Raw genomic sequence first — 24,909 nt, 5'->3', positions numbered from 1 at the left:
TCCAGCAAAGCAGGCATGAGCTTTGATATTTTCGAGCAATTCTTATCAAAGTTCTCTCATAATTTCACTATTTACTTCACTTTGGGGCCTCGCTGGGCCCAGAAAGGAATGAATGCTGCCAACAACGAAGGATGCTGACCTGTCTCAGGGGTCAAACGTGCACGAAAGAGAAACAAACGTGGCGGAAAACGGTGTTCCAAGGAAAAAACGACGATTGAGTAACAACGTCAAGAACGGAACGTGTAAGACTTCTCCCGATCCTCTGCAGAGTGAGTTGAATTTTCATCCTCACAAGAAACAAAAGACAGTGCTTCCTGCGGAAGGCGTCGAAAACGCGGATTCCTCGATGGCCGAGCCGCAAAGAAAGGCAAATTTCTCTGCCTACGGAAATCATTTTCATGAGCGCTCTCCTCTGGCGAATAATTCTGCCAAGCCGGGCCAGGCTAAGAAGCTCGTTATAAAAAACTTTAAAGGTAAGAGTGAAGTTTTTCTTTGATTAAAGAGAGAAGAGTCCGTAAAGATCGTCATGCCGCCAAAGAAACTATTCGCGAAAGTAATAAATGAAATTGTTTATTTCCTTCATTGTGCAGCGATGCTTCGTTTTGTGACAAAAACAACAGCAATGCTTCGACTAAAGCGGTTGTGAGATGTCCTGCAAATTTAATCACCTGTATTCTTTACTTACTTGTTGCTTTTATAACGTTCTGTTAGATTAATGCGACTCGCAGTACCAATTTCCAGAGAAAGACCATTTTGTATTCATCATAAACATGAAACGATGAAACGAACCGTTCGCAGTTTATCTCTGTTTATTCCAAATTTGATTAGAATATATATCAGCTCGATTCCGTTCCCATTCCACTAGCTTAGCCAAATACAAGCAGACAAGTGATTGCAATTTTGTTGAAATCAGCCGAACTGTTTTCACGGGGTGTTCTGTACAAGTTTCATCCAAAAAGGGCTGTGTGTACATCGCAGACCCAGATGCATTAACGTAAACAAGGTCTGTCTAAATTTAATATTGTGATTTCTTGACTTAACAATCACAGAAATTATTTCACCTCAGTGACCATACAGTCCACAATAGTGTGTAATGCAAAAGAAAATGCATTGCTCTCTGTCCTGGCTTCCAATTGATCTAGTTCATATTCAATATTATGATGTCCATGTAGTGATGTACTGTACCTGGTATATCTAAATGTCAATATGTAATTAATAATGGTAATAGGACCGAGTGGAGTCCAATTTGGTCTGTAATCATATGAGTGATTAACAAAATCAGACGACCGCAAAGCAGGAGTCCGATTTGTTAATCAAGAGTATGATTACAGACTGAATTGGACGCCACTCAGTCCTATTACCATTATTAATTACATATTGACATTTAGATATACCAATTCATCAAAACTATGACAAAATTCTAGAAATGAACAAACCATCGATTGAGCGCTGAATGATTAAACGTCGTTATGAATGCTGAAAAACACAGCAGTTTACTCAACAATGGCACATACTGTCCAATTACACAGGCATGACATGTACGCTGTCCTATTACAATGTCCAATTACACTGTACAAGCATGACGCGTACACTGTCCAATTAATGCTCAAATCGGGCTGCTGATAGCCAATCACATTCGAGAATTTTGATATAGTTTTGATTAATTAAGAAATAGAAAAGAATATCTTTGATTAACGATTTCTAATTACTTTTTTACATATTAAAATCAGTAAACATTAAGCGTCAACCCACCCACACACAACCGCTCTCATGTGGCTTTGATACACCTGTAGCTCAGTTGGGAGAGCATTGTACTGGTATCGCAAAGGTTGTGTGTTTGAATCCCAATCAAAGCCCAAAAATTTTTTCAGGTCTTTTTGCCAGTAGCGTTATGGCTGCATTCGCATCTATCATCATGTCTACATTAAAATCATTGTTAACTTAAAAATTAAGCAAAATCAGTTGGGAATTGAATTGTTGTTTGAAACTTGCTTTGTTTGCTGTTCATGTGATCACGAGTACATTGAAAAATTTTGATGTTTTAAAATGGCATAACAGTCAATTTCTTTTCTTTAGTGTTCTTGGGTATCAAATTATCCAGTAATATTTCTAAATCTTCTTTGAAACATCGAAGAATCAAGACCTCCAGTCACTGCACGCTAATTAACAATTATATTAGATTATGAACTTGGGATTTCTGTGACGTGGTAGTTGATGAGGTTGAACAGGGGCTTCATTGAGGATTAACAATGGTCATACTGTACTATGGCGGTAAAAGTACTTCCTCTTCAATCATTAGGCTCTTTGCAGCTACAACATCACATGACCTACTTTTCATAAAATTATGGGCTATCACTTAAAGATTGCTAGAAGTGGAAAAAGCATGTCGAAAATATCAAAATGGCAAAGTTTGAGGCCCCTGGCATAAAGAATGAGATTTTGTGACGATTTGAATTGTTAAGGAAAGTACACTGCAAGAAGATTTGTACGGAAAAAGTTGTTGGGGAGTAAGGCTTTGCTCTCCAGCAACATTTTCCATACAAATCTTCTAAATTTTCCAAAAATTCAAACTGTCATATAAACTTACTGTTTATGCCAGAGCCCTCAAACTTGGCAATGTTGCTATTTTTGACATGCTCTTTTTATTTCTGGCATTCGTTAAGTTACAGCCCATAATATAATTTTTTTAGCACAAAATTCTGTTACCTTACCCTAGCTGCAAAGGGTTTACTGTAATGAGGGGGACGTGGGGCTTTGCAGTGCTGCGGTGTTGATTGTTTTTCTGATGCGGCGAATACAGTCCTACCTTGCAGTGTTGTGGTGATCTCTAACTGCGGTATGCGATGTTTGTGTTTTTCATGCTACGGTGTTCGGTGAAATGAAATTGTTTGCGGTGCAGGGGGTTTCTTGTTTGACCTTTCTCAGGCCTTTCTTTAGCATGTAAACTTCTTTAATCTGTGCAATTTACAGTTGTATAGCAAGTACATACCATTGTGTTTAAAAATCCAATCCGAAGCTGATTTTGACCTTTACAGGCATCAGCAGTATCAACACACAGGCAATTGTGTTTATTTTGTGGAAAATTGTTGAGGTGTAAAAGCATTATGTCAAGTGTCTAGAAGTTTGTATCATGGGGCTAAAAATATATGTTGCAGTGACAGTGTTTTATCAACTTGGTGATGCAGTGTTTGCTAATTTTTTTGGCAGTGTACGGTGTTCAAAGCCCTCCATGTCGCCCTCTGTAAGGAAAAGTAGTTGGAGTGGAACTAGTCATTCCAAACAGATCTTAATCCAAAGTCTTTTTGTTCTTGCAGCCAAGCCACATCTACCAGAAAACTTCAAGGAGGCAACATGGCAGAAATTAAAAGAAGCTGTCCAGGCAATTCACAAAAAGACATTTGTCATTTACAGTTCTGAAGAACTTTATAAGGCTGTTGAAAACATGTGCTCACATAAAATGGCTGCAACATTGTACGACTTGCTGAAAACAGAGTGTGAATCTCACGTGAAGTCAAATCTTCAGCAGTTTGTTTGATATCCTTTGTGATTTTTATATTTGATTCTTACCACTGAAGCTTGCCTCTGTCTCCATAGCACTACCCTTTAAGCCCCAGAGAAAAACCTGATTTTTCTAAAATGAAAATGATAGATCGAAAGACCACAAGTAATATACCATTACCATAATATATTAGGGTACGTCCTAAATCACCACAACAGACATACAAGATGTCACAAATTGAATTGAGGAGTCTACAAAGTAAGAAGAATGAAAACATTCAAAAAATAATTTTAATACCCTTAAGTTATTCCTCGTATATATTGGGTATACCCCTAAAACAATAGCTTACACCCAATTTGCAGCTTTGGGTGTGCAGATTTTTATCAGATATTCACTTGACTGTAAAATTGTAAAGCGCAAAAGTTTCAAAAACTTGAGGGGTGGTTAATCAAATCTGATTCAGGAAGGGGGAATAATTTTATGCTTCCAATGTGAATATCTCTCAAAGTTCCTTTTGGAGTCCAAAGTTGAAACGAATTGGCCAAATATTAAGGTTATTATAACATTTTGTGCCCTATGGCACTATCAAGCTTAAAGAGTTAAGCAACTGCATGTACATGTAGAAGTATTTCTACTCACCCCTGGATGGAATGCTTGTCTATCGTGGGTTGTAGCTAAGAAAATACATGTAGTCTCCTGCCAAGATTTTTCTCGAGCCGGTCTCCATATTTCGCAAGAAACCTGGAACAAAATTTTCAACCCCAATCTTTTGCAACGCCTTGAATGCAGGGCTACCAAGCTTCATGTTTGCACGATGGCGGACACAGTACTTGGAAAGAGAACTCACTAAACAACTGCTCAAAACAGTATTTTATAAATTTCAATTACCGTATTTTCCCGTGTATAAGTCGACCTTTCAAGACCTAAAAATCAGTCCAAAAATTCGCCCTCGACTTATACATGGGTCAAAACTTGAGATCCAAGCGCCAGTCAAATAATTGGCATAATAATTGTCTTTCAATGTTAACAAACATGTGATAAACGGCAGCACAGTTTACAACGTATGTTCGCTTAGCGATCTGTCTCTCCATATCAGAGCTTCAAGTTAAAATGCATCAACATTTATTCGTTAAATTTTAACCTGGATCTTGTAGACACTCACTGGCTCAATTTTGTCATAAAGAACCAATATTTTTCCTTTAAATAAAGCTGTAGTAAAGCCGCTCGGAGAAAATATCTTTCGCGCTTGGAACTTCTCTGCTTGGTAACCTGGCAGGATACGAGTGCGAGGACTTCTGTACCAGTACTTGACCGATTTCAAGGCTTGACTACCAAGTTCCCAACACACGCTTTGCACTTTGTTTATGGCGTCGTTTTGAAAGTCGTGAGCTTCTTTGGTGTTTTGCCTGTCTTATAAAGCCACTTTTAATCTCTTCGCACTTAAAAAGGCTTGTTTGAAATCCTTACGTTTGATTTTTGTGAGCATTTTACAAAAATTATCATCGAAAAGTCTGCATGCACATGTGTTGCTAAACTGGGTAAAACGCTCATATACGTGCCATAATAAGCTTTAAAACTGCGCATTGAAACATGCTGTGATTTGTTTACATATCTGTGGTAGCTGAAAGATAATTTTAAGAAATACAAGATAAGTTTTCCAAGAAATTCTTACCTGGAAATTAAGAAAATCTAGTTTTTGGCCTCAAAAATTGGGGGTCGACTTATACACGGGATCGACTAATACACGGGTAAATACGGTACTTTACTTGTTACAGTGGCACTGATACTCGAGGTAGTCAGGGATATGCATTTTTGCATTTCTAAACTTTTCATTTCGACGGTTTGATGTGGTTCAGATATCAAATGATTGTACGTGCGTAACCTAAAAACCCAGTGATTGCCCACCAAAATCCAGCCAGCAATCACCTCTTTCTCAGATGGCGAATTTTGCTGGCAGCCGGGCCTTAGCGACAACCAGGGCTGTCCATGATAAGGTTACCACCAGCTTTAAATTTTTCCAGAGCTGGGTAGAGCGAGCCACAATGCCCCCGGTTGGGGATTTAATGCTGATCGCTCAATCTGGATTGAGTACACTAATCATTAGGCAAATAAAATACAACTGATGACCAAACATATTTAAACCACCGTCATAGAAAGAAAAATACTAAGTATTAAATACTTAGGATTATATGAAGTAAACTTTTAATTAATTTAGTATCAGAATCCTTGACTATTGTGTAATGATGCCATGGACAGTGAATTATACCTGGGAAAACTTAACCACTGTTGGGAAGATCATTGCAGAGATATGGTATGTAGGTTTTACATCTGGCAGTCCATAAATGTCCTCCCATGACGGTAGATTCCCTCCCTAAAGCACAAAATAATTGCCTGTACCCCCTCCTGGCAGTGTCTTGGGTGTAAAATGCCTCACCCTCTTCCGTGGTAGTACAGACCGAGCACATCAAGGTCTGTACAAAAATGGCAGAGGGCCAATAGTCCCAAGTATGGCTCAAGCAAGCAAGGCTAGTATTAAGTAGTTTATTATGTGAGATTCAAAAGCAAAAAATACACAGCTTTTGACCTTTCCATGGAAACGGTCCATTCAGAAACCTTTGATTTCCTTTAAGACTGAAAAAAATTACTCCTGCTTCTGAAACACAACATGTATAATGTGTCAATCGATACAGACTCTTTCTAGCTAACAAAAGAGATTGTAATTTTTCTCTCTTGCAGATTATGATAAGAAGCATTTTCCTCTATCTTGATAGAACATATGTTCTTCAGAACTCTACAATATTGTCCCTATGGTAAGAAAAACTGTTATTTGAAAAAAACCTGTGAGCCTGGGAATAGTGCAAGTAACTTTGCTAATGATGCATGTAAATGTAAATTATCTATCAAAGGAATTTTTTGGCAAAAAACAAAAAAACAATATATAATGCTGTTAAAATTCTGGGTAGTATCACAGACCTGTTTCACAAAGAAGCAAGTCATGTTTGACTTTATCCATGATCTGGCACAAAACCAACATACACCAATTTCAAATTATATGATTGGGAATTTATTTAGCTAGATGTCAGTTTGCAGCCCCCTCCCTCCACCTTCTCTTCTTTCTCCTCCTCCCCCGCCAAAAAAAATTAAGTGTGTGTATTTTCCCTGAAATTTAGCTAACTTTTCTTTAATAGTTTTGCATTGAACAGTTATTAAGAGCAATAAAAGGTGTGAATGTCAGTAGGCTGATGAATTTTACAGCTCTTCTTGGAAAAATTCACGTACAGTGTACCTGTCTTGCATAATTTCAAAGATCTCTCAGTCAGTGTTGAGAGTTCTCTCATGATGGACACCATGTCATATTTTTTTTGCTAGGCTAAAAAAGCTAGAGGCTCATATAGGGCTGTGCTCTAGAAGTGCCCGGTTGCCACAGGCAACTAACTTTTGCCCTTGGGTAACAGGAAAAAAAATCACTTTCTTCATGTAAGCTTAAGAGCTGGTCACCGAGGATTTCAAAATTTTTCTTAGACCACAGCCTTGTCAAAGAAAGTATCCAAGTGTTTTTAGACATGTCATCTTGCCTTCTTGAAGTTACCACTCTCCACCAGGAATACTGTAGACGTGGTGTCAAAGCAAAATGTCATTTCGGCCTGTACATGTTCTGCACTTGTTACATTTTGGTTAAAAACTGAATTTGAACACATGTTCCACTGATGTTCCTTCATAAGAAGTATCAAGACTTATGAGTTTTCATTTCGTTATCTACAGGGATATGAGCCTGAATTTGTTCCGTAGACACATTCTGAGTAATCCAACAGTTCAAAGCAGAACAGTAGATGGATTACTGCAGTTGATAGAAAATGAAAGGTGACAATTTATTATAATAAACGATTTGATCTTTTGTTATTTTCGGTTGCAAATTGTACAAATTTGTTATTATATGGAGTATCGGCAAGCAGAGAGATCTTTTATGGTACCTGTATGTACATTGTACTTGTCACTTTATGTACTAGCACATGACATCATGTGAAATAAAATGTACTGAGTTCTAATTTAATTTTTATTCTAGACATGGCGAGGCAGTAGACAGAACGTTACTCAAAAGTTTGTTAAGAATGTTAGCCGACTTGCAGGTACTTAATAATACCACTATGTGCATGTTGTAGCTGTTCAGAAGTTTAATCTGTTTAATAGTGATAAAATAGTAATTGGTTCAATACAGTAGATCTATGCAATGAAGTTTACCTATGGAGATACATGAACACGTAGCCCAACAACAGTGTTTTTTCTTTCAAACAGTTACAAATATCTTTATGCTGTCTCTTTGTTGACAATTTTCTTTTCTTTATTCTTGTCACCTATGTTGCAAGAAAAAATTTAAGGATTGCCGTATTACACTGAACAGGGGTTTCGTTAACATTTTCAGCAGGAGGGCAACTGGTTTTCACAGACGTACAAAACTTTTTGAACTGAACTTCTTTATAAGAAAAACTTTCCTCTAGATGGTTAAACCAGGCAGGCAAAGTCATCCTCTCAGCCAGTCAGTTTTCCTGGTGCCTGAAACCCCTGAGTGAAACTAAAGGTTTGATTTTTAAACAAGTTATACTGATGTCTTTGGCTAGATGTATGAGGATGCCTTTGAAACAAAGTTCCTGAAAGCAACTGAAGCTCTTTATCATGAAGAAGGAAACAGATATATGCAGGAAACAGATGTAAGCTACCATTTCTTCCAATACATGTACTTGTACTCTGGGGGACGGATTAATCCGAGTAATACAGGGCTCAAAAAAAGCTTTAATTCCAGCTGGCCCCTCAGACAACCAGCTCTCAAATTTTACCTGCCCTGGGCAAGTCTTTAATTTACTTATTTTCATATTTAGTTTGTAAGCTTGCCTGGGCCCTTACCCATCAGGCAAGTAAGAAAGAAAAGTTACTTGCACGGTAGGAAAATCTACTTGTCTTGAATGACCTGGAAGCACTTTTGGGAACCCTGATAACAATGATTAGAAAGACTCGCAGTTGGTGAAGCTACATGTAAACATCTCTTTATCATAGACAACCATTTTAGTTGGTAGCTCATACTTTCTCTTTCAAATTAACTCAGTTGCGAATTGGGTTGGGGGGCACAGACATCAGAAAGAAGTCTCATATTTTTTTGTTGGTTTTTGTCGGCAAAGGAATGGAAATTCCGTCGTAGCATTTGTTCACTTACCCAGGCTAGTCATAATCCTTTGAGAAAGTACAAACTGTACAGCTGTAGGTCACCAAGAGAGTGAGTACCCTCACAATTCCAAGTATTTTTCTGCCCCTGCTAAAAAGTGCTTAACAGCATTAACGTTGTAACGAATGTTCCTCAAGGCTCGACAAGACTATTATTTATTGTCAATTATTAGCATGTACACATGTAAAAAATCTTTGTTTACATTGGTCTTAAAATGTTTCAGGTACCCAAATATCTTGCACATGTGGACAGAAGATTAAAAGAAGAAAATGACAGACTGCTTCACTATTTAGATCAATCCACAAGGTAAGTGTCCATTAAATGCTTTTTAAATCCTGTACCAAAGTACATGTACATTCAACTTATAGTATCATTTGCTGACAGATGGTCAGATGGATGCGAATGGACAGATGGGTGGACGGAGAGACAGACAGACTGATTAACTGACAGGCTAAGTTACTGACTGATTGACTGTCTTTGTTTTCGGACTAATGGGCAGACAGGTGGGTGGGCGTACAGATGGGCAGGTGTGTGGATGTATTGAGGGGTGGACAGATAGACAGATGAACAAAATGACTAACTGACTGTCTGATTGACCAAGTTACTGATGGCCTGATTGACTGATCTTGTGTTACATTTTTTTTCTTTTTTTTTTTTGCATTTAGAAAACCTCTTATCCCTTGTGTTGAGAAGCAACTATTAGGACAGCACTTAAGCAGCATTCTTCAGAAAGGTATGGTTCTGTATCAATCGTGTGTTATTAAAACGTTCTAACATTATATTTAGGGCTCGAAATTGTGACTCACTGATTGCCAATGCGACCAAAGACTGAGCACTGGCGACTAAATTATCAGAACTGGTCACCAGCTGGCGACTTGCATTTTGTCCTATAACTAAAGAAAACCATGACACAACTTTTGTTTTTAAATCTTTATATTAGGAAATCAATCGGATATGGTGGCTAGTGTACAACTCACCTTTCCGTCCCCAGTAAAATTTATGTCTGAATATTACAAGATATTCGAAAAAATTGAATGTATTTCGACACGTTGATACTGTGTTCATGGCACGCCATATTGTTTCAGCGGTTTCTTCCGAAACTGGGATCGCAGGTGCACTTCAAAACCATGTGCTTTTCATTTGACGCAAAAGTGGCGGCAGATACCAATCAGTGCCGTTGAAGCAGTGCCGTTGAAGCAGAAGCATATGCTTCTGGTTGAAGGAATTACGTGAGTCTTTACATGCGGGGAATGAAGATTCAAGCATGGCGTTGTTTGTTGGCAGTGAAAGACGTCGACTGAGGAGAGCAAGTCGAAAATAAAGAACGGCATTTCAAAGAAGTAGCAAAGGGAAAATACGCAAGGACCCTTGTTTGCCTTACAATGAAAACCACGGAGTTAAAACGTTTTATGCTTCACTTCATTTAAAATGACTATGGAGACAACCATCACCTTCGGACCAGAGACATATCACCTGAGAACAACAGTAGCTTTCTGTAACTGTTACTCATGTTGTTTTTAATTGTTTTCTCTCTTCAATTGTGACTTTTCTTGCATGCGAAGTAAAGTATAAAATCTTGGTCTTGTGTAAGTTATATATAAAATAAGTTGGCGACCAAAATTTTTCCATTAGTCGCCAGCTGGCTCCCGAACGAAAAAGTTAATTTTGAGCCCTGATATTCCTCGTATCAAATGTGTTCTTGACAAGGTTTTGGTGGCAAAGAGAGAATTATTCCTCTTTTTATGCTGGTAATGTTGGGAAATGATTATTATAACATTTCTAATAAAAAAAATGATTCCCCAAATGCTGCAATAAGTGATTCTGTTTTAGACTGGATTTCAATTGTGTCGTAAAACCAAAATCAAACAAATTATGTACCAATAGTTAGACCTCTCAACCAATCCCAAACCATAGTAAGACCTAAACCAAAACCAATGTAATTATTTACCAGATACATGTAGACTCCTCACCCAATCCCAAACGTTTGTAAAGCCAAAACCAAAGTAATTGCTTCTTTACTTTCGACATTGGATTGAAAACGGCTTTATGTGTGCTTTGTATCTTCCTTCAGGTTTTGACAGCTTGATGATAAGTTACAGACTCAGTGACCTGGCACTTCTTTATCAGTTGTTCAGTAGAGTCAAGAGAGGCCAAGACGAACTGTGTTCTGCTTTCAATGAATACATTAAGGTACATGAATGTATTTCAAGAATAAAGGAATGGTCATGCTTAGATTTTGATGACAAAAATTTAATCCTCTTTTCTGTAAAATAGTTCCTGCTAAGACAAATTTAATTTGTCTGAGTTGCACCCATTTATAGAGAGAGGTTGCCGAAAGGTAATTTCTGAAAACCTTGAGCTAGGAGCACTGATGTGCTTAGACTGTACCTTGAATGTAACACTTGTAACTTCACAAAGATGAAATTTGCTTTTCCATTACAAAGTTCAATATTTTAAGAAATTTCCTGCTACGTGTATAACTTAATAGTGGACTATGTTTATAACATATGCATGTACAGTGTACAAAGTAGGAAGCCTGCAGCTGACTGAAACTGGCCAATCATGGATTGCATGATTCCTTGAAAGTCTTAAAAATAAACCTAATGCTTATTTTTCCTTTTGCTCCAGAAACAAGGCACTAGTATTGTCTTGGACCCTGAAAAGGACAAGAGCATGGTACAGGATCTGCTGGATTTCAAAGAACAGCTGGACAGCATCATAGAGGATGCTTTTATGCGAAGTGAAAAGTTTGTGAATTCAATGAAGGTATTGTACACATGAATGTTATCATCTATATTCTGTAAGTTAATTGAGTTACCAGTAAGTCTACAAGATGCAGGGGTTTCAGTAATACCTAGAAACAGTCTAAAAGAACATACGGTACAACTCATTTATAGCCTTCCGTTTAATGTTACAAAAGACACTAGACTCGCCATTTTCCAATACAAAATAATTCATCACATTCTACCACAAATTCAACACTTTTTAGAGATTCAATCAAGGAACATGATAAATGTCACCTCTGTGGAGAAAGACAAATGTTAACCCATCTTTTTGTTACCTGTTCTGAAGCTCAGCATTTTTGGTCCCTCTTTACTAATTGGTGGAGCTCCAAAAACAGGGATAGGATCACTCTCGATAAAAATGAAATAATATATGGCATGACAGATAACTTCGCTCGTCATCTTGGCTTAAACCTCTGCATTATTATAGCCAAATATTATTTATATACTGCCTTAAGAAAAGAAGAAGAGTTTCATTTTGATGCTTTCTTAGCGATGTTGACAAACAAAATTAAAATCGAGAAACATAAATCTAAGTCACAAATTAATATGTGAGAAAGCCTCCTATTGTAGCTAACCCCTTACATGAAAGATATTAACAAATTGTAATGTAAGATATTATTGTAATGTAAGATATTAACAAATCGTAAATAATGTTAGTATTGTAAGTTTTGTTAGTATCATTAAATTGTAAGTTATGTGGACATTGTAAGTAGTAGGTAATTTTTGTATGTAATGTAATGTAATGTAAAATATTGCAATAACAAAAAAAATACCCAGACACTGGGTAAATCGACCAGCTGTGCAGACAGTTTTGCCTGCCTGGTTTGACCACCTAGAGGAGAGGTTTTCTAAAAAAGAAGGCGAGTTCAAAAAGTTTTGCCCAGTTGTAAAAACCAGGTGCCATCCTGCTGAAAATGTAAATGAAAACCCTTCAAGATGACTGACTGGAACACATACATGTAATTTTGCTTGGTGGTGTGTTCAGCTTTTGTCACCCTAAATTGTATATGAGGGATAAATTGTGTTCCTGATTAAAAAAAATGATTAACGTATTTACCAGGAAACTAAGGAACCATCTTGATGATTTACACCAGTCTGTTTTTTCCTCATTTGATTGGTTACATGTATATGGTACTGTCACAAATTTACTGTATAAATTAAGCAACTTATATGCATGCATGGTCATTTCAAACTTTTCCAGGATTCTTCAAAAAAAAAAAAAAACAGTACATAACATGGGAATATGTGAGTTGTGATCACACTTTCATTTTTTTTTAAAATCAAACAGACAGTCTCATTAAAAAATGTCAGACACAGAAGTGCCAGTCAGAACTTGCTCATTTACAGTGTACATTTACATAAATAATGTGGGCTATATGTATTAATGATATTCTTTGGTTTCATTTTTATGTGCTTTCATTGTAGGATGCTTTTGAAGCATTTATCAACAAAAGACCAAACAAGCCAGCGGAACTGATAGGTAACTGCTTGTGATTCTTGAAGCTTTACATACTACATTTAACTAGATCCATGGCTCAGTAATCTAAAGTAATTCCATATTATAATTACCCCTAAAAGTCCTTTGATTAGGTGTAGTAATTGGACAGAGTGGAGTACAATTCAGGTAGTAATTGCGCAAATAATTTCAAAATCAGATGAGCGCGAAGCGCAAGGTCGATTTGAAATTAAGAGCACAATTACTCCCTGAATTGTACGACACAAGGTCCAATTACTAATTAATCCTATCTATAACAAATTTCTAAATTAAACATGTCTTTTGAGAACTTCTTTTGAACGAAAACGTCTGTTTCTCTTTTCATGTCTTGAAAACTGTAGGAAACATCACGAAGGAAGCCATTAAAGCACGCGTAATTGACATGCGAACCACATGGGTATCCAATTACAGGTATCCAATTACAAAAAATTCAAACTAGATCCCTGTAATTGGACACCCACGTGATCGTGCGCCGATTACGTGACAAATAGGCACTCGGAGAACCAATGATGACCGAGAATTTTGTTATAGATACGATTAACTCTGATCTAGGGGTTTATGTGATTCCTTAATATGCTTATGTGTGTGTCTTAATCTTTCAGTATACTGCATCATCATACATGTAGAGAGAGAGATTAGTCCTAGTTTGCCTTTGGTCTGAATGTTATTCTGAGTTGAGCTGGTGCTACATGTACATTGTATATTCTTATGACCTTTGTACATGTAATTATATTTTCTAAACACGTGATGAACATGGAAGATTTTATTCTTTCTTGGGGCATTTTTGTTTTCAGAAGTTCATAGCACATTTATGACTCTGTCAAGTGTTGACTTATTTGTTTGTTCCTTCACCTCTGACAGCAAAATTTGTTGATTCCAAGCTAAGAGCGGGAAACAAGGTAAACAAGTTTAATGAGTTGATTACACTAGTTGACTATTGTTTGAATATGAGTAAATAAAAATTTCTTGTTGTTACTGCATACAAAATGGAAATTTTCAACAGGATTTGCTTAATTGATGTTTCATAATTTACTTGTGGTCAGTAAGGAAATAACAGTGCAGCATGCTCACTGTAACAATTTTTTTTTTAAATTCTTTAGGAAGCAACTGAAGAGGAACTTGAAAAGCTTTTAGACAGAATAATGGTGCTCTTCAGATTTATACATGGTACGAAGTACAGTAAAACCTGTATTAGGCAGACACCCTCAGGACCTTTGAACATTAGTGTCTGCTTAATACAGGGTGTCTGTTGAAAACAGGTTCCCTTACAATTCAACTTAAAAGGGTCATATTGATATTCATCACCACGAAAAGGCTTTGAAAGGGTCAAATACATGTAACATTCTTGTGAATGGTCGATGATTGTTAAATAACATATTTCCATAAACAGTGACAAGTATACGAGGTTTAAGGTGGCAGCAAATTGAATGCTAGGGTTATCCTGCCATGGACTTCCATCGTATCGGGGGGGGGGGGGGGGGGGCGGAGAGTAAAAATGCAGTACTTCTAGTTCCAGCAACAGGACACACTTTCGCCCTATGCAGACTTAACATGACTTGTTCATGTATTAGGCCCTATGTACGAACTGCGGACCTATTTTTTTAATCTCATTGTCCTGTTTACTGTAGGTAAAGATGTGTTTGAGGCATTCTACAAGAAGGACCTGGCCAAGAGACTGTTAGTTGGCAAGAGTGCTTCAGTTGATGCAGAGAAGTCAATGCTGTCCAAACTAAAACAAGAATGTGGTGCAGCTTTCACTAGCAAGCTTGAAGGAATGTTTAAAGACATGGAGCTTTCTAAGGACGTGCTTCTTCACTTCAAACAGGTGTGGGAAAACCAAAAAGTTCATGGAAGTTGTTTGGAGTTGATATTTAAACTGTATTATAGGTTCACTTGATCGAAGATTATTGTCCCAAACCAGACAGAAAAAGTAAATTATTATCACGGATGTTGGGCTTTTCAAGATGCGGCAGTGATTTACTGGCGCGGCGAAATTCTCCTATGTAATATCTGTAAGGAGGGTCAGTAGACAGGGATAAAGGATTGTTGTTGTTGTTGTTGTTAGTAAGGAGAACCGGTAATTTAATCAGGAATTGAATTATGATAACAGTGTTAGATTCTTGCCACTGGCTTAACACTAAATGCACATTGTGTCCAGACCAGTAAGGAACATTGATTGCCTTATAAATAGTGCATGCACAGGACTCCAGATTCAGCGGTCAAGTGTCAAGCACTAGCTGAGATCATTTTGTTGTGTTCATGTGCAACTTAACTGTGCTTCTCTCCACCCTGGTACATGGTAACAATGAATGAAAAACGACTGATTAAGGGGATATTTCCAAAACTTCCCGTCAACATGTCAAGCTCTGGTCCTGCAAAGCCGTGTTAACAATGAAGGATTTTATGGGGGAGGGAGAGGGAGGCAGGGGACGGGGGGACGGGGAGGAAATCCTGCCATCTAGGAGTAGACATATTCTTAGTCCCTTGTGCTTAAGTCTTAGCCTGCTGGTCCGCTAGGTTCGACTGCAGACCTGCCCGACAACTTTACATGTTACAACCAGCCGTCTTTTGCCTTGCAGTACCTACAGCACCAGGACCTTCCAGGCAGTGTGGACATGGTAGTAAGCATCTTGACAATGGGCTACTGGCCTACCTACACTCCAGTGGAGGTGCATCTGCCGTCTGAGGTAATGTCAATTCTGTCTTGGTAGAAAGTTTGAAAGGAGCTAATACTCGGATGGTCTTTGGGAACGTTATATAAGCAGTGCAAAGTGCAATTAATGTGCAATTAATGCTCGTGAATCTTGTGTCGTCCACACTTTTTACAACACCTTTTGAGAAACAATTTTGGTTTTTTTTAAGTTTAAATTTGAGTTGTACCCTCAGACCATAACACAATACAGTTTTGGGAATGGAAATTTGAGTTAAAAGTTTCCATTAGAAAAAAACAAATGTTTATGTCTTATATGAGCCACGTTACACTTGCTTACTTGGTTATTTTGATGTTTTCTGGAAGTCTTCCTCTTACATGACTTCATATCATAAGTAGAACCCCTTGTTAACTGCCCTGTCTGTGATTTCAGATGGTTCAATACCAAGAATCATTCAAGACATTCTACATTGGAAAACATGGCGGTAGAAAACTTCAGTGGCAGAATACGTTGGGACACTGTGTAGTCAAGGCTGACTTCGGCCCTACCGCGGAGGCGAGTCTTTGTTAAAATCGAAGTTTCGCTTATAAAGGGTTGGCACCACTTTTCATGTGCAATTCCCTTGGGGAGCGAAGGAGCGCTATGGCTGGTTGTGTTGTCATTTTGCACGAGCCACGAGGCTTTGTATAAAAACACGGTTATATCGTGTCATTGCATTTTGTTGGTTTTATTTCGATGATGAAAATAGAAAAAGTCCGCTTGCTTCCTTGACCTGATGCTTCAAGACTCCCTCAAATTTTTGGAGAATTAAAAAGTATTCAAATCAACCATGGCTTGTGAGCGAATTCACCCAACTTCCTCTTGTGTTTTTTTTCTCCTCTGATGTACGTGTTAAAAGACTCATAAATAAGAAAGATTTTAGCCATGTTTATTAGCGAAACGATTGTCTTCCCAAACCTGATTGCAATCTGTGTTTCAATAAGTGAGCTATTGTAAGACGTTTCTCTATTACATTGTAGGAGAAGAAGGAGCTTCAAGTGTCATTGTTTCAAACCTTGGTGCTGTTAATGTTCAATGAAGGAGAGAGATTTGTTCTGGACGAGATCAAGCAAGCCACGGGAATAGGTGAGAACTTCAAGCTTTACAATGCTATGCGGAAAAAAATACAGTAAAATTTGAAATAAATCGTCTTTACAGTCTTGTTACCGACAAACCTATGGCCCTTGGATTCCGTACTGAATTGGAATTTAGAAATGTTTGTTTCTATGGGTAGAAGAAAACCAACAACAAAACTCGATTACTTGTATGTATGACCTCCTAAGTCTAAATTATTGCACAGAACTTTGTACAGTAAAATCTCATAACCTCTGCTAGCCTTGAGTAAACAATGACGGATTGTGAGCTCTCTGTAAACTTGAGACAGCCAGTATTTCGCTCGTGTCGTCTCTGAGCTACATTCTGGCCAGCTTCGATTTTCCCTTAGAAAAGACATGTAAACGAGTACTCTGCGCATGTTCACTCAATCGGCCCGCTGACCACATGTTTTCAGGTTCAATCGTCCAGCTCCAACTTATCGCCAAGTTAATTGTTCCAGGAAACGGTTTGCCCAGTTATCAAAATTTTCAGGATGCTGGCTCGACTGCTGAAAAACGGCAAAAGAGGAAGTGTGACACAGGAGAGATGCTATTGACTGGGTTTTTGTTGTTTTTGTAGAGGATGGCGAACTAAGACGAACACTACAGTCCCTTGCTTGTGGTAAAGCGCGTGTTCTCATCAAGAAACCCAAGGTACGCAAGACTCGATGATTATCACTGTCCTTTATGTACCCAGAGAGTCTAAAATGGGTGCTGGACTTTCACTTGTCTCAGCTATGATTTAAACAAATTTCTCATCTCCCAGTAAATTTTGCAGATCTCAGATCTTGATTATCTGGCAAAAAGCGCGTTATATTATTCCTCAGCTGACATTGAACAGTTTCTCTAATTCTCAGCGAGCAGTTAAAACCCATCCAGGCCTTCTACCCACACTAGAGCTCTAAGCCCGCAATAGCGGGCCTCAGCGGTAGTCGTTCAACAGGTTGTTTTTGTCGCGCAATCGCTCTGTTTTGTCGGTGTAGATGGCGATGTTTTGCGTGCGAGTGCTTTGTTTCTGCGAGGGAGCCGCGAACGTGATTGTTGTGACAGAATTTCCTGCTCTGATGTCACAAATCTTTTAGGGAAAAAAACACTATTTTCTTGCGGGACACAGCGGGTAATCTCGAGCGGGAAAGATAGCGGCAGCTTGGGTAGCCAATCACAGCGCAGGATTCAGTTTATTGTGCCCGCTCATGGAGCTAGCCATAATAAGAAACTGTATGTCATCTTGTGGGTCTTTCTCCTTTCTTCTGACCGTGTTTTCCTTCTCTCCTGTCTTTGTAGGGCCGTGATGTAAATGACGGCGATCAATTCTTCTTCAACAACGAGTTTAAACATAAACTCTGTCGAATCAAAATCAATCAGATACAGATGAAAGAAACGGTGAGAATGAAGCCTGTGTGTTCACACTGTGCTCACGGTGTGAGAGAAAAAGACTCGTCGCCAAAATCAGTGTGGTTACGTCGGCGACACAAGGCGATTTCTTCCTATTGCTTGGAAATAATCTGCGAACTGATAGTTACGATATACCGCCGTATTCTAAACCTTTATTTCTTGTATTAAAAAATTAAGAGTAAACGATAGATAGATTAGTGGCCATGCCCTCAAACAAAATCTACGGGTATTTTTTTCGTTATTGATGTTGTTTCGAACTTCTTGTATGTAACACAGAATTCGTGTAAGAGCCAGACTACAAGTAGTCCCTCTATCGCTTAGTCCGTCGAGAGTAACCGTAAATAAACTGCGAGGAAAAATTCTCGCGCTTAATCCTTTCGCGCGCTTCTTGTTCCCAGGATTTCGCGCGGCCTTCTTTTTCTCTCGGTTTTCTTTCGCGTCACGCACAACGGACAAAGAGAATGAGGGACTACCCGTACTCTATATAATAACTTGCCCTAGCTCTTTTGAGCATACCAAAGATTCAGCCTGGCGCGATAGAAGTGTGTCGCTTCTGCCTGTTGTTTGCTTCAAAACCAAAACTATTTTTTTCCCTTCTTAGCAAGAGGAAAACGTCAACACAACAGAACGAGTGTTCCAAGATCGACAGTATCAAGTGAGTGGATTTTCGTTGCTATTTTTGTACTTTTTCCTCTCTTTTGGATGGTGGTGTCTGGGTCAGTGTTTGATATATTGCATGAAGCTGTGGTGTGTTCCTATTGATCTTTCTGAATTCTAGTCTGTCTGATAGTCAAGTAGTGGGTTGTCGTCTGCACATAGTTTTTAGAGGAAAATGGTTATGAAGCCCGGCAAACATGAAAGGAGCAAACAAAGATTTCAAGATTTTTGTTGGAAGGTCCACGACAGTGCACAATCTTTTGTTTTTCGCTCATACACTATGCATAAATTACGTAACCAGAATGTTTCTGTTGGTTAGTTCCTCAGTACGAAGCAAACTAATATTGAGTTTTGTGCACGGTCAAGGCCAAAAAAGAGAACAGAAACATACAACAGAGAAATTTGTCGGGTTTCATAACCAATCCCCTGTATTGACTATGGTCTGCCTGAGTGACATTGTGCGTAGAAATACGGAAAATCGATAATAGGAGACTGGTTCACACTAACGAAATAACAACATAAACATAACGACTTAAAAAGGACATTACGTCGATATGTTTTGAGTGCAAATATCCTGACTTATAAGCCATCAAATATTTTCACTCGCACACACTTGGTCTTAACGCGTCCCGTCACTGAATATGTTGTTTTGCGTTGTTTTATAGCAGTGAGTGACAAAGTAATGTGCTAATATTTATAACGCACGTCCATAGAATTCTCGTTGCCATTGTTGTTGTGATTTGCTCAAATTCTCTAGTTACACCGAAGATATACTTCGTGCCATCCCTAACTCTAAGTTAAAATACTTTTGATTGGTTGCGCTACAGCTGATGGTTTTCTATACTCTCCTCGCCTGCGTAGTTGAAAATGTATTGATATTGTTTAAAGAAATGTGAAGTTGATCATACCTGTAGAGTCGTACCCACCATTGTGCCTTATTCCTATGGAGTATAACTACTGTGTTCTATGTGCAGATTGACGCAGCTATTGTTCGTATCATGAAGACCCGTAAGACGCTCAGTCACACGCTCCTCGTGACTGAGTTGTTTAATCAACTCAAGTTTCCTGTTAAGGTAAGGATCCTAACTGACCAGGTAGTCATCTTAGGATTTTTGTTGAAGCGAGGCAAGTGCGTCTTGCCGTGTACCATCTCCCAGGCGCTGGGTTAGTTGGGAGCGCGGAAATTGGGGAGAGAAATAACAGGGAACGGGCTTGGGACAAGAAGCACCGCTTTTCCGTTCCGCACCCCTCCCCTGTGTTTCCTCTCGCCGTTTAAACGCTGTTCCAAAACTGAGCTACACTTTGTATAAAATACTACACATTAGTGCGACAGGAACAGCGGTTAGAGCTGCATTGTGAGAAAACAAATGCAATGCAATGTTGAGCCTCTCAGTACTAGAAGCTGGAAATTTATGAGTCAACTCTAAAGCAAGTGTACGTGCTTGAAAATTCGTTCTGTTATTATTTCATTTGTTCCACTTCAAGAACTGAGATTTACTGTTAAGTGAGTGAACTCGTGCTTTATATGTTCCATTTGTCCCTTTGGTTGGCGAGTCAAACATATGCGAAGTGTTTACTCGGAAAACAAGTTGGCTCGCCCACAAGGGTTATCCTACCTTCCAACTAAGTGAACCTCCATCCAGTATCACCCAGCATCCGAGCCACCTTTTGTGTGAAATTCTGTCGGTTAGGGTTGGTGTGAAGGGTGACCCGTCGACCAGGGTGAACATTTCTCCTTTTTAAATCGTAACCTTTCTGTTGTGTGTATTGCAGCCTACAGATCTCAAGAAACGCATCGAAAGCCTGATAGAGCGCGACTACATGGAAAGAGACAAGGAGTTCCCCAACCAGTACCACTATGTGGCGTGACACTACAGCCAGCCGTCACGCGCGCTGCGTTACTTCAGACACCCATGTTAATGTCCATATGATTATGGTTAGATGCTGATACTCGTCATACAACAGCACTTTCAGTTTTCTGTGGTTGGACTGGCGCGGAAATCTGTCTTGTCGTCTACTGCCAAACAGTTGCCTAGTACTCTGCAGAGTGAAATCCAAAGGCTATCAACATGTTACTTCTCCTAACCGACTGTCATGCATTCTCTGAGCGCTAGTTTTGAGAAATTAAGGGTACATTAAGACTATCCCTTAAAAGATAATTTGTAATTGTAAGGACAAAATAGATGTTGAGATGTAAACGAGAACGGGGGAATCGCGAACAAGGTGATAGAATAGAGGTCACGCGTTTGCACGCGCGTGTTAGCGCTTCGCGTCTCGCGCGTCTAGTGTTATTGTACATGAAAACGGGTCTGCGGAGGCTTATCCTTACAGCTTGCAAAGGACAAACTATGTTACGCTTGACGTGTTTGGTGTAACACACACTTCTTTAGTTTGCATGTGAACTGTTTTGAAACTTAATTTGTCTTGCTTACAGAAAGAGTGTTTTCTTTCTCAAAGTTCGTCAGCCTGATCTACTGAGACAGCTTTATTTTGCCAAACACAGTAAGCAAAACCGAATGACACCCTAAAACATTTGCCTCTAACTTGGCAGGAGCCTGTGTGTGTCCCATTTAGCGTTCTGTAAACAAAGAAACTGTAACGCTGAACAAGTGGTAACGGCCAAGTGTAGTTTCGTGACGCGTGACCTTTCAGAGAGGGTGTATGTTGTTTTGGTGTTATTGGTACAGGTAACGCAAGGTGTTAATGACAATCTTTAGAGAGTAGCCATGTGGTTGGCAACCAACACTCTCCACGTTGGCGACGGCGGAAAAAAGTCTTCCCTACTATTATCGTGACTTCTGTCGTTCCGGGACGATGCCGGATGTGAAAAGCTCACTTGCTGTCACAAACGCGAGTGCAATACGACCGTTGCCCTTCAATTGAGCCTGCAGTCATAGTCAAGCGTTCAGTTGTGCAAGAAAGACATGCAAACGAGGCATTGGGTCACCGGCATGACTCAACCGCCTCGTTTACATGTTGTTTTGACTGTAAACCGCTCAGCGCTGTAGTTAGCGCCCTCAGTTCTACCAAAGGACCTCCTTTTTGTACAAAGGTATTTTCAGGTTGTCTAGGACTCATCGAGTAAAGTCATTTGACCAGTGACCCGGTGTATTTTATGTTCTTATAGCTTTGTGTATATTTTGACCTTTTTTTGCTTCGCCTAATCGGAGTAATTAAATAGCTTGTTAATAAAATACCCAATAGTTTTAGCAACCTTGGTTAGTTGTTGTTTTGTAATGTTTTCACGAAAATGGCGCTAAAAATAGTCCTTGTGTAAGCAAAGTTCTGCTAAGTACCGTGGTATTTTAGGGTGTCCAGTCTTGCCAAAAAATGGCAATAATATTTAAAAAGGAGCTATGTCACGGTTTGCGTGTCTTGGAAAGTTTAGCCTAAACTTAAGCTCGTCGTTTGTAATCCGTGTTAATGTTCTTGTTCCTTTGTGGTTTATTATTATCTCTGGTGTTTTTCTGTCTTAGGAAAGTCCTATTTTCAGCTTTCCTTCAATTAAAAAGTAATTTTGTGCGTGGCTTAAACAACTTGAAATGCTGTGATTGAGCTCCTCTAGGGAAACTGTTAGCTTGCAGTGGCGGATCCAGACCTTGAGCTACGGGGCGGGGGTGGGGAGCGGTTTTGTTTTGCTTGCCCTGCCGGCTTTTCTTGCTTCTGTGATTTCTTTTGTTTTCTTTTTACCCAAAGTAAAGGGGGGCGGGCCTCCCGGGCCCCTCCCCTACATCCGCTACAGGCTTAGCTACTTCGCATCTCGTGCATATGACCATTTAAGTGTCATGCAGGGGGGGCACTGGTCAGGAAATGGTGTAGGAAAAAACTCGTCAAGGTCAGGGAAAGTCAGGGAATTTTACTTTCGGTCAGGGAACTTGGAGATAATTTGACACGGCTGCTTTGATCTGACCATTGATGGCGGGAAGAAACATTTCGGGTCACTGTGACTTCAACGGTGGCTTTCCTTAATGAAGAAGGAAAAATCAGTCTTGAATGAATGGGTGAAAAGGGAGTCTAGAAGCCGCTTCTATTTCTTACATTTTGTACTTGTGAGTGGTCAGGGAAATTTTATTTTTATCGGGGAAAAGACGGGGAATTCTGTGGCAACTGGAAGTCAGGGCTACCGGAATCTCTGTCTTCAAAAACTCTCTGTTTATTTTGGGTGATCTTTGCAGCAGAACTCCATGCACTTTCAGCGACGCTTTGGCAAATCTCTTTCTATTGTCCCCAAATCCCCCCATTTTTTTTTTTAAAGCGATCAGTTTAATCAGAAGCTTATCACCTCGATAAGCTTCATCTTTAATCCTTGGCAAATCCGAGAAAAACTTTTCAATCCGTAAATTGTTTTATGTCGCACTGTGCTGAGCCTGTGTGGTAGGTGGTGTAAAATGGAAGGCGGTGGGGAATAAGAAAAACGTCTCTCTCCCCCTTTCCCACCTCCTTCATGAATACGCCCTCTTTCGCTGTATAATTGTCCGTCGTGCCGTTGTGACGCGAAAGAAAACCGCGAGGAAAAAATGGCCGCCTGAAATCCCCAGGATTTTGCGCGGTTATTTCTTTTTTCGCAATTTTCTTTTGCATCATTTACGCACGACGGACTAAGCGAAAGAGGCCCTACTCGTAGCTATAGTCTACCCCGGCTTTTCGCGTCCTTCAGCAATGGTTTGGTTTCATGCCATGGGAAGCCGGCTTAGTAACTCGCGGATTCAATTTGCCGCTTGCAAAACATGAACGAAAGCTTGAGATCCTATTAAACGGGATTCGCTGTTACAATAGAAAAATTTTTTTCTGTAAAAACAAAAAACCCGCTAAACCCACAAAAATTTGGTGCCAAAAGCGTACGGTAATTAAGGTCTTTATCAAGTGGATCATGGGTGGTCCAAAGCCCGTGTATATGCAACATCCATCCATAGCTAGTTTCTTAGTTTATTCACTGCCGAGAAAAATGGGACTTCTTATTATGCCTGGTTTGAATCTAGCAGTCTCACCTGCCCGGGCCCTGTCACTAATTTCCGCCTTTCCCCCTCCCCCCACTCCGTGAGAATTGACCATTTTGGCCTAAAATCAAAATGACATATGGCTGCTTAACGAAACTACGATAGCTTATTTGAAATAACACTCACTGTAGTAGTCGTCTGCACGACAAGCTACATAGTTTGAAGAGCGGGTCAGGACATAGTCTCTTTCACGGGTGCTGTTTATTCTTCTTTGGGAAAGGATCCGGAGGGGGGTACTCTCTTATATGGGCTATATAGGTATGTGCGGCCCCAAAGGGTATGGTTTTTCAGCTGTTTTGTTCATTAATGGGGTATGATGCTTGCACTCTAGCCTTGATATGGGTATGTTTTTAAGAAGAAGTCACTTTTCCATCATTATCGAAAACAAAATCAACAAAAGCCCCTCACAAATGATGTACGGTAATTTAACATTGGGCTGAACTAGGGAACTAATTATAACGCGGGTCTGAAACAGGGTTTTGATTTAAGGGTTAGGTCGTAAATAGGATTTCGAATTTTCGGTCAGGTCGGGAATGTCGCAGATTTTGGTCATAGATAGGGTAAGGGTTTTGGGAAGCGGGCCGCAGATCCCTACCTAATTTTTCTGGGCGTTAACCACCCCCCCCCCCCCCCCCCAAGGAAAGGATATACTGAGAGTACTCAGAGAACATCTCAAATGAAATTGCCATAAATCGGCGTAGAAACCGCTCGAGAAGCAAGGAAACACACCTCAAGCAAGGTAGGTTCATCTCTATTCATACTCCGAATTTATTTTTTTTCGAAGATATTCTAATTTCGGCTGTTGCGTAACCTGAGTACCCTTGGTGCCAAAGGTATTTCTTGCGCGGTTTTCGGTGTCGGTCCGGTCATGTCTCTATCGTGACCCGCGCCGCCGAAGCGAAGCGAAGTATTTTCGTCCACCGCGCGCGAAAGAAAACCTCTCGTACCCAGCGTAGAACCACCCTGATCCACCTGATAAAGAACTCAACTACCGTGAGGCACGAAATTTTTCTGGGTTTTTTGCGGTTTTTTATTTAACGATCCGCGAAAAAAAAAAGCTCCCGCAAAAAAAAAAAAAAAA

The 24,909-nt window shown here is 39.5% G+C and overlaps 1 protein-coding gene across 1 annotated transcript; it reads left to right on the top strand.

Moving 5' to 3' along the window:
* LOC145493911 (cullin-4A-like) lies at positions 1-22,044 on the top strand. The gene is made up of 23 exons (XM_081473398.1): positions 1-473; positions 3,315-3,534; positions 5,741-5,810; positions 6,236-6,309; positions 7,262-7,360; positions 7,563-7,626; positions 8,116-8,205; positions 8,938-9,020; positions 9,380-9,447; positions 10,786-10,904; positions 11,343-11,480; positions 12,926-12,980; positions 13,857-13,894; positions 14,096-14,162; positions 14,624-14,820; positions 15,575-15,682; positions 16,079-16,201; positions 16,666-16,771; positions 17,360-17,433; positions 18,064-18,162; positions 18,776-18,829; positions 19,806-19,904; positions 20,605-22,044. The coding sequence occupies exons 1-23, from the start codon at positions 113-115 to the stop codon at positions 20,698-20,700; spliced, it is 2,502 nt and encodes an 833-aa protein (XP_081329524.1). The 5' UTR covers positions 1-112; the 3' UTR covers positions 20,701-22,044.
* The last annotated feature ends 2,865 nt before the right edge of the window (positions 22,045-24,909 follow it).

Source organism: Orbicella franksi, chromosome 7 (assembly GCF_964199315.1).
Source record: "Orbicella franksi chromosome 7, jaOrbFran1.1, whole genome shotgun sequence".
Classification (NCBI taxonomy): Eukaryota; Metazoa; Cnidaria; class Anthozoa; order Scleractinia; family Merulinidae; genus Orbicella; species Orbicella franksi.
Note: the sequence above shows the minus strand (reverse complement) of the source record. Positions and strands in the feature narration are given on the sequence as shown.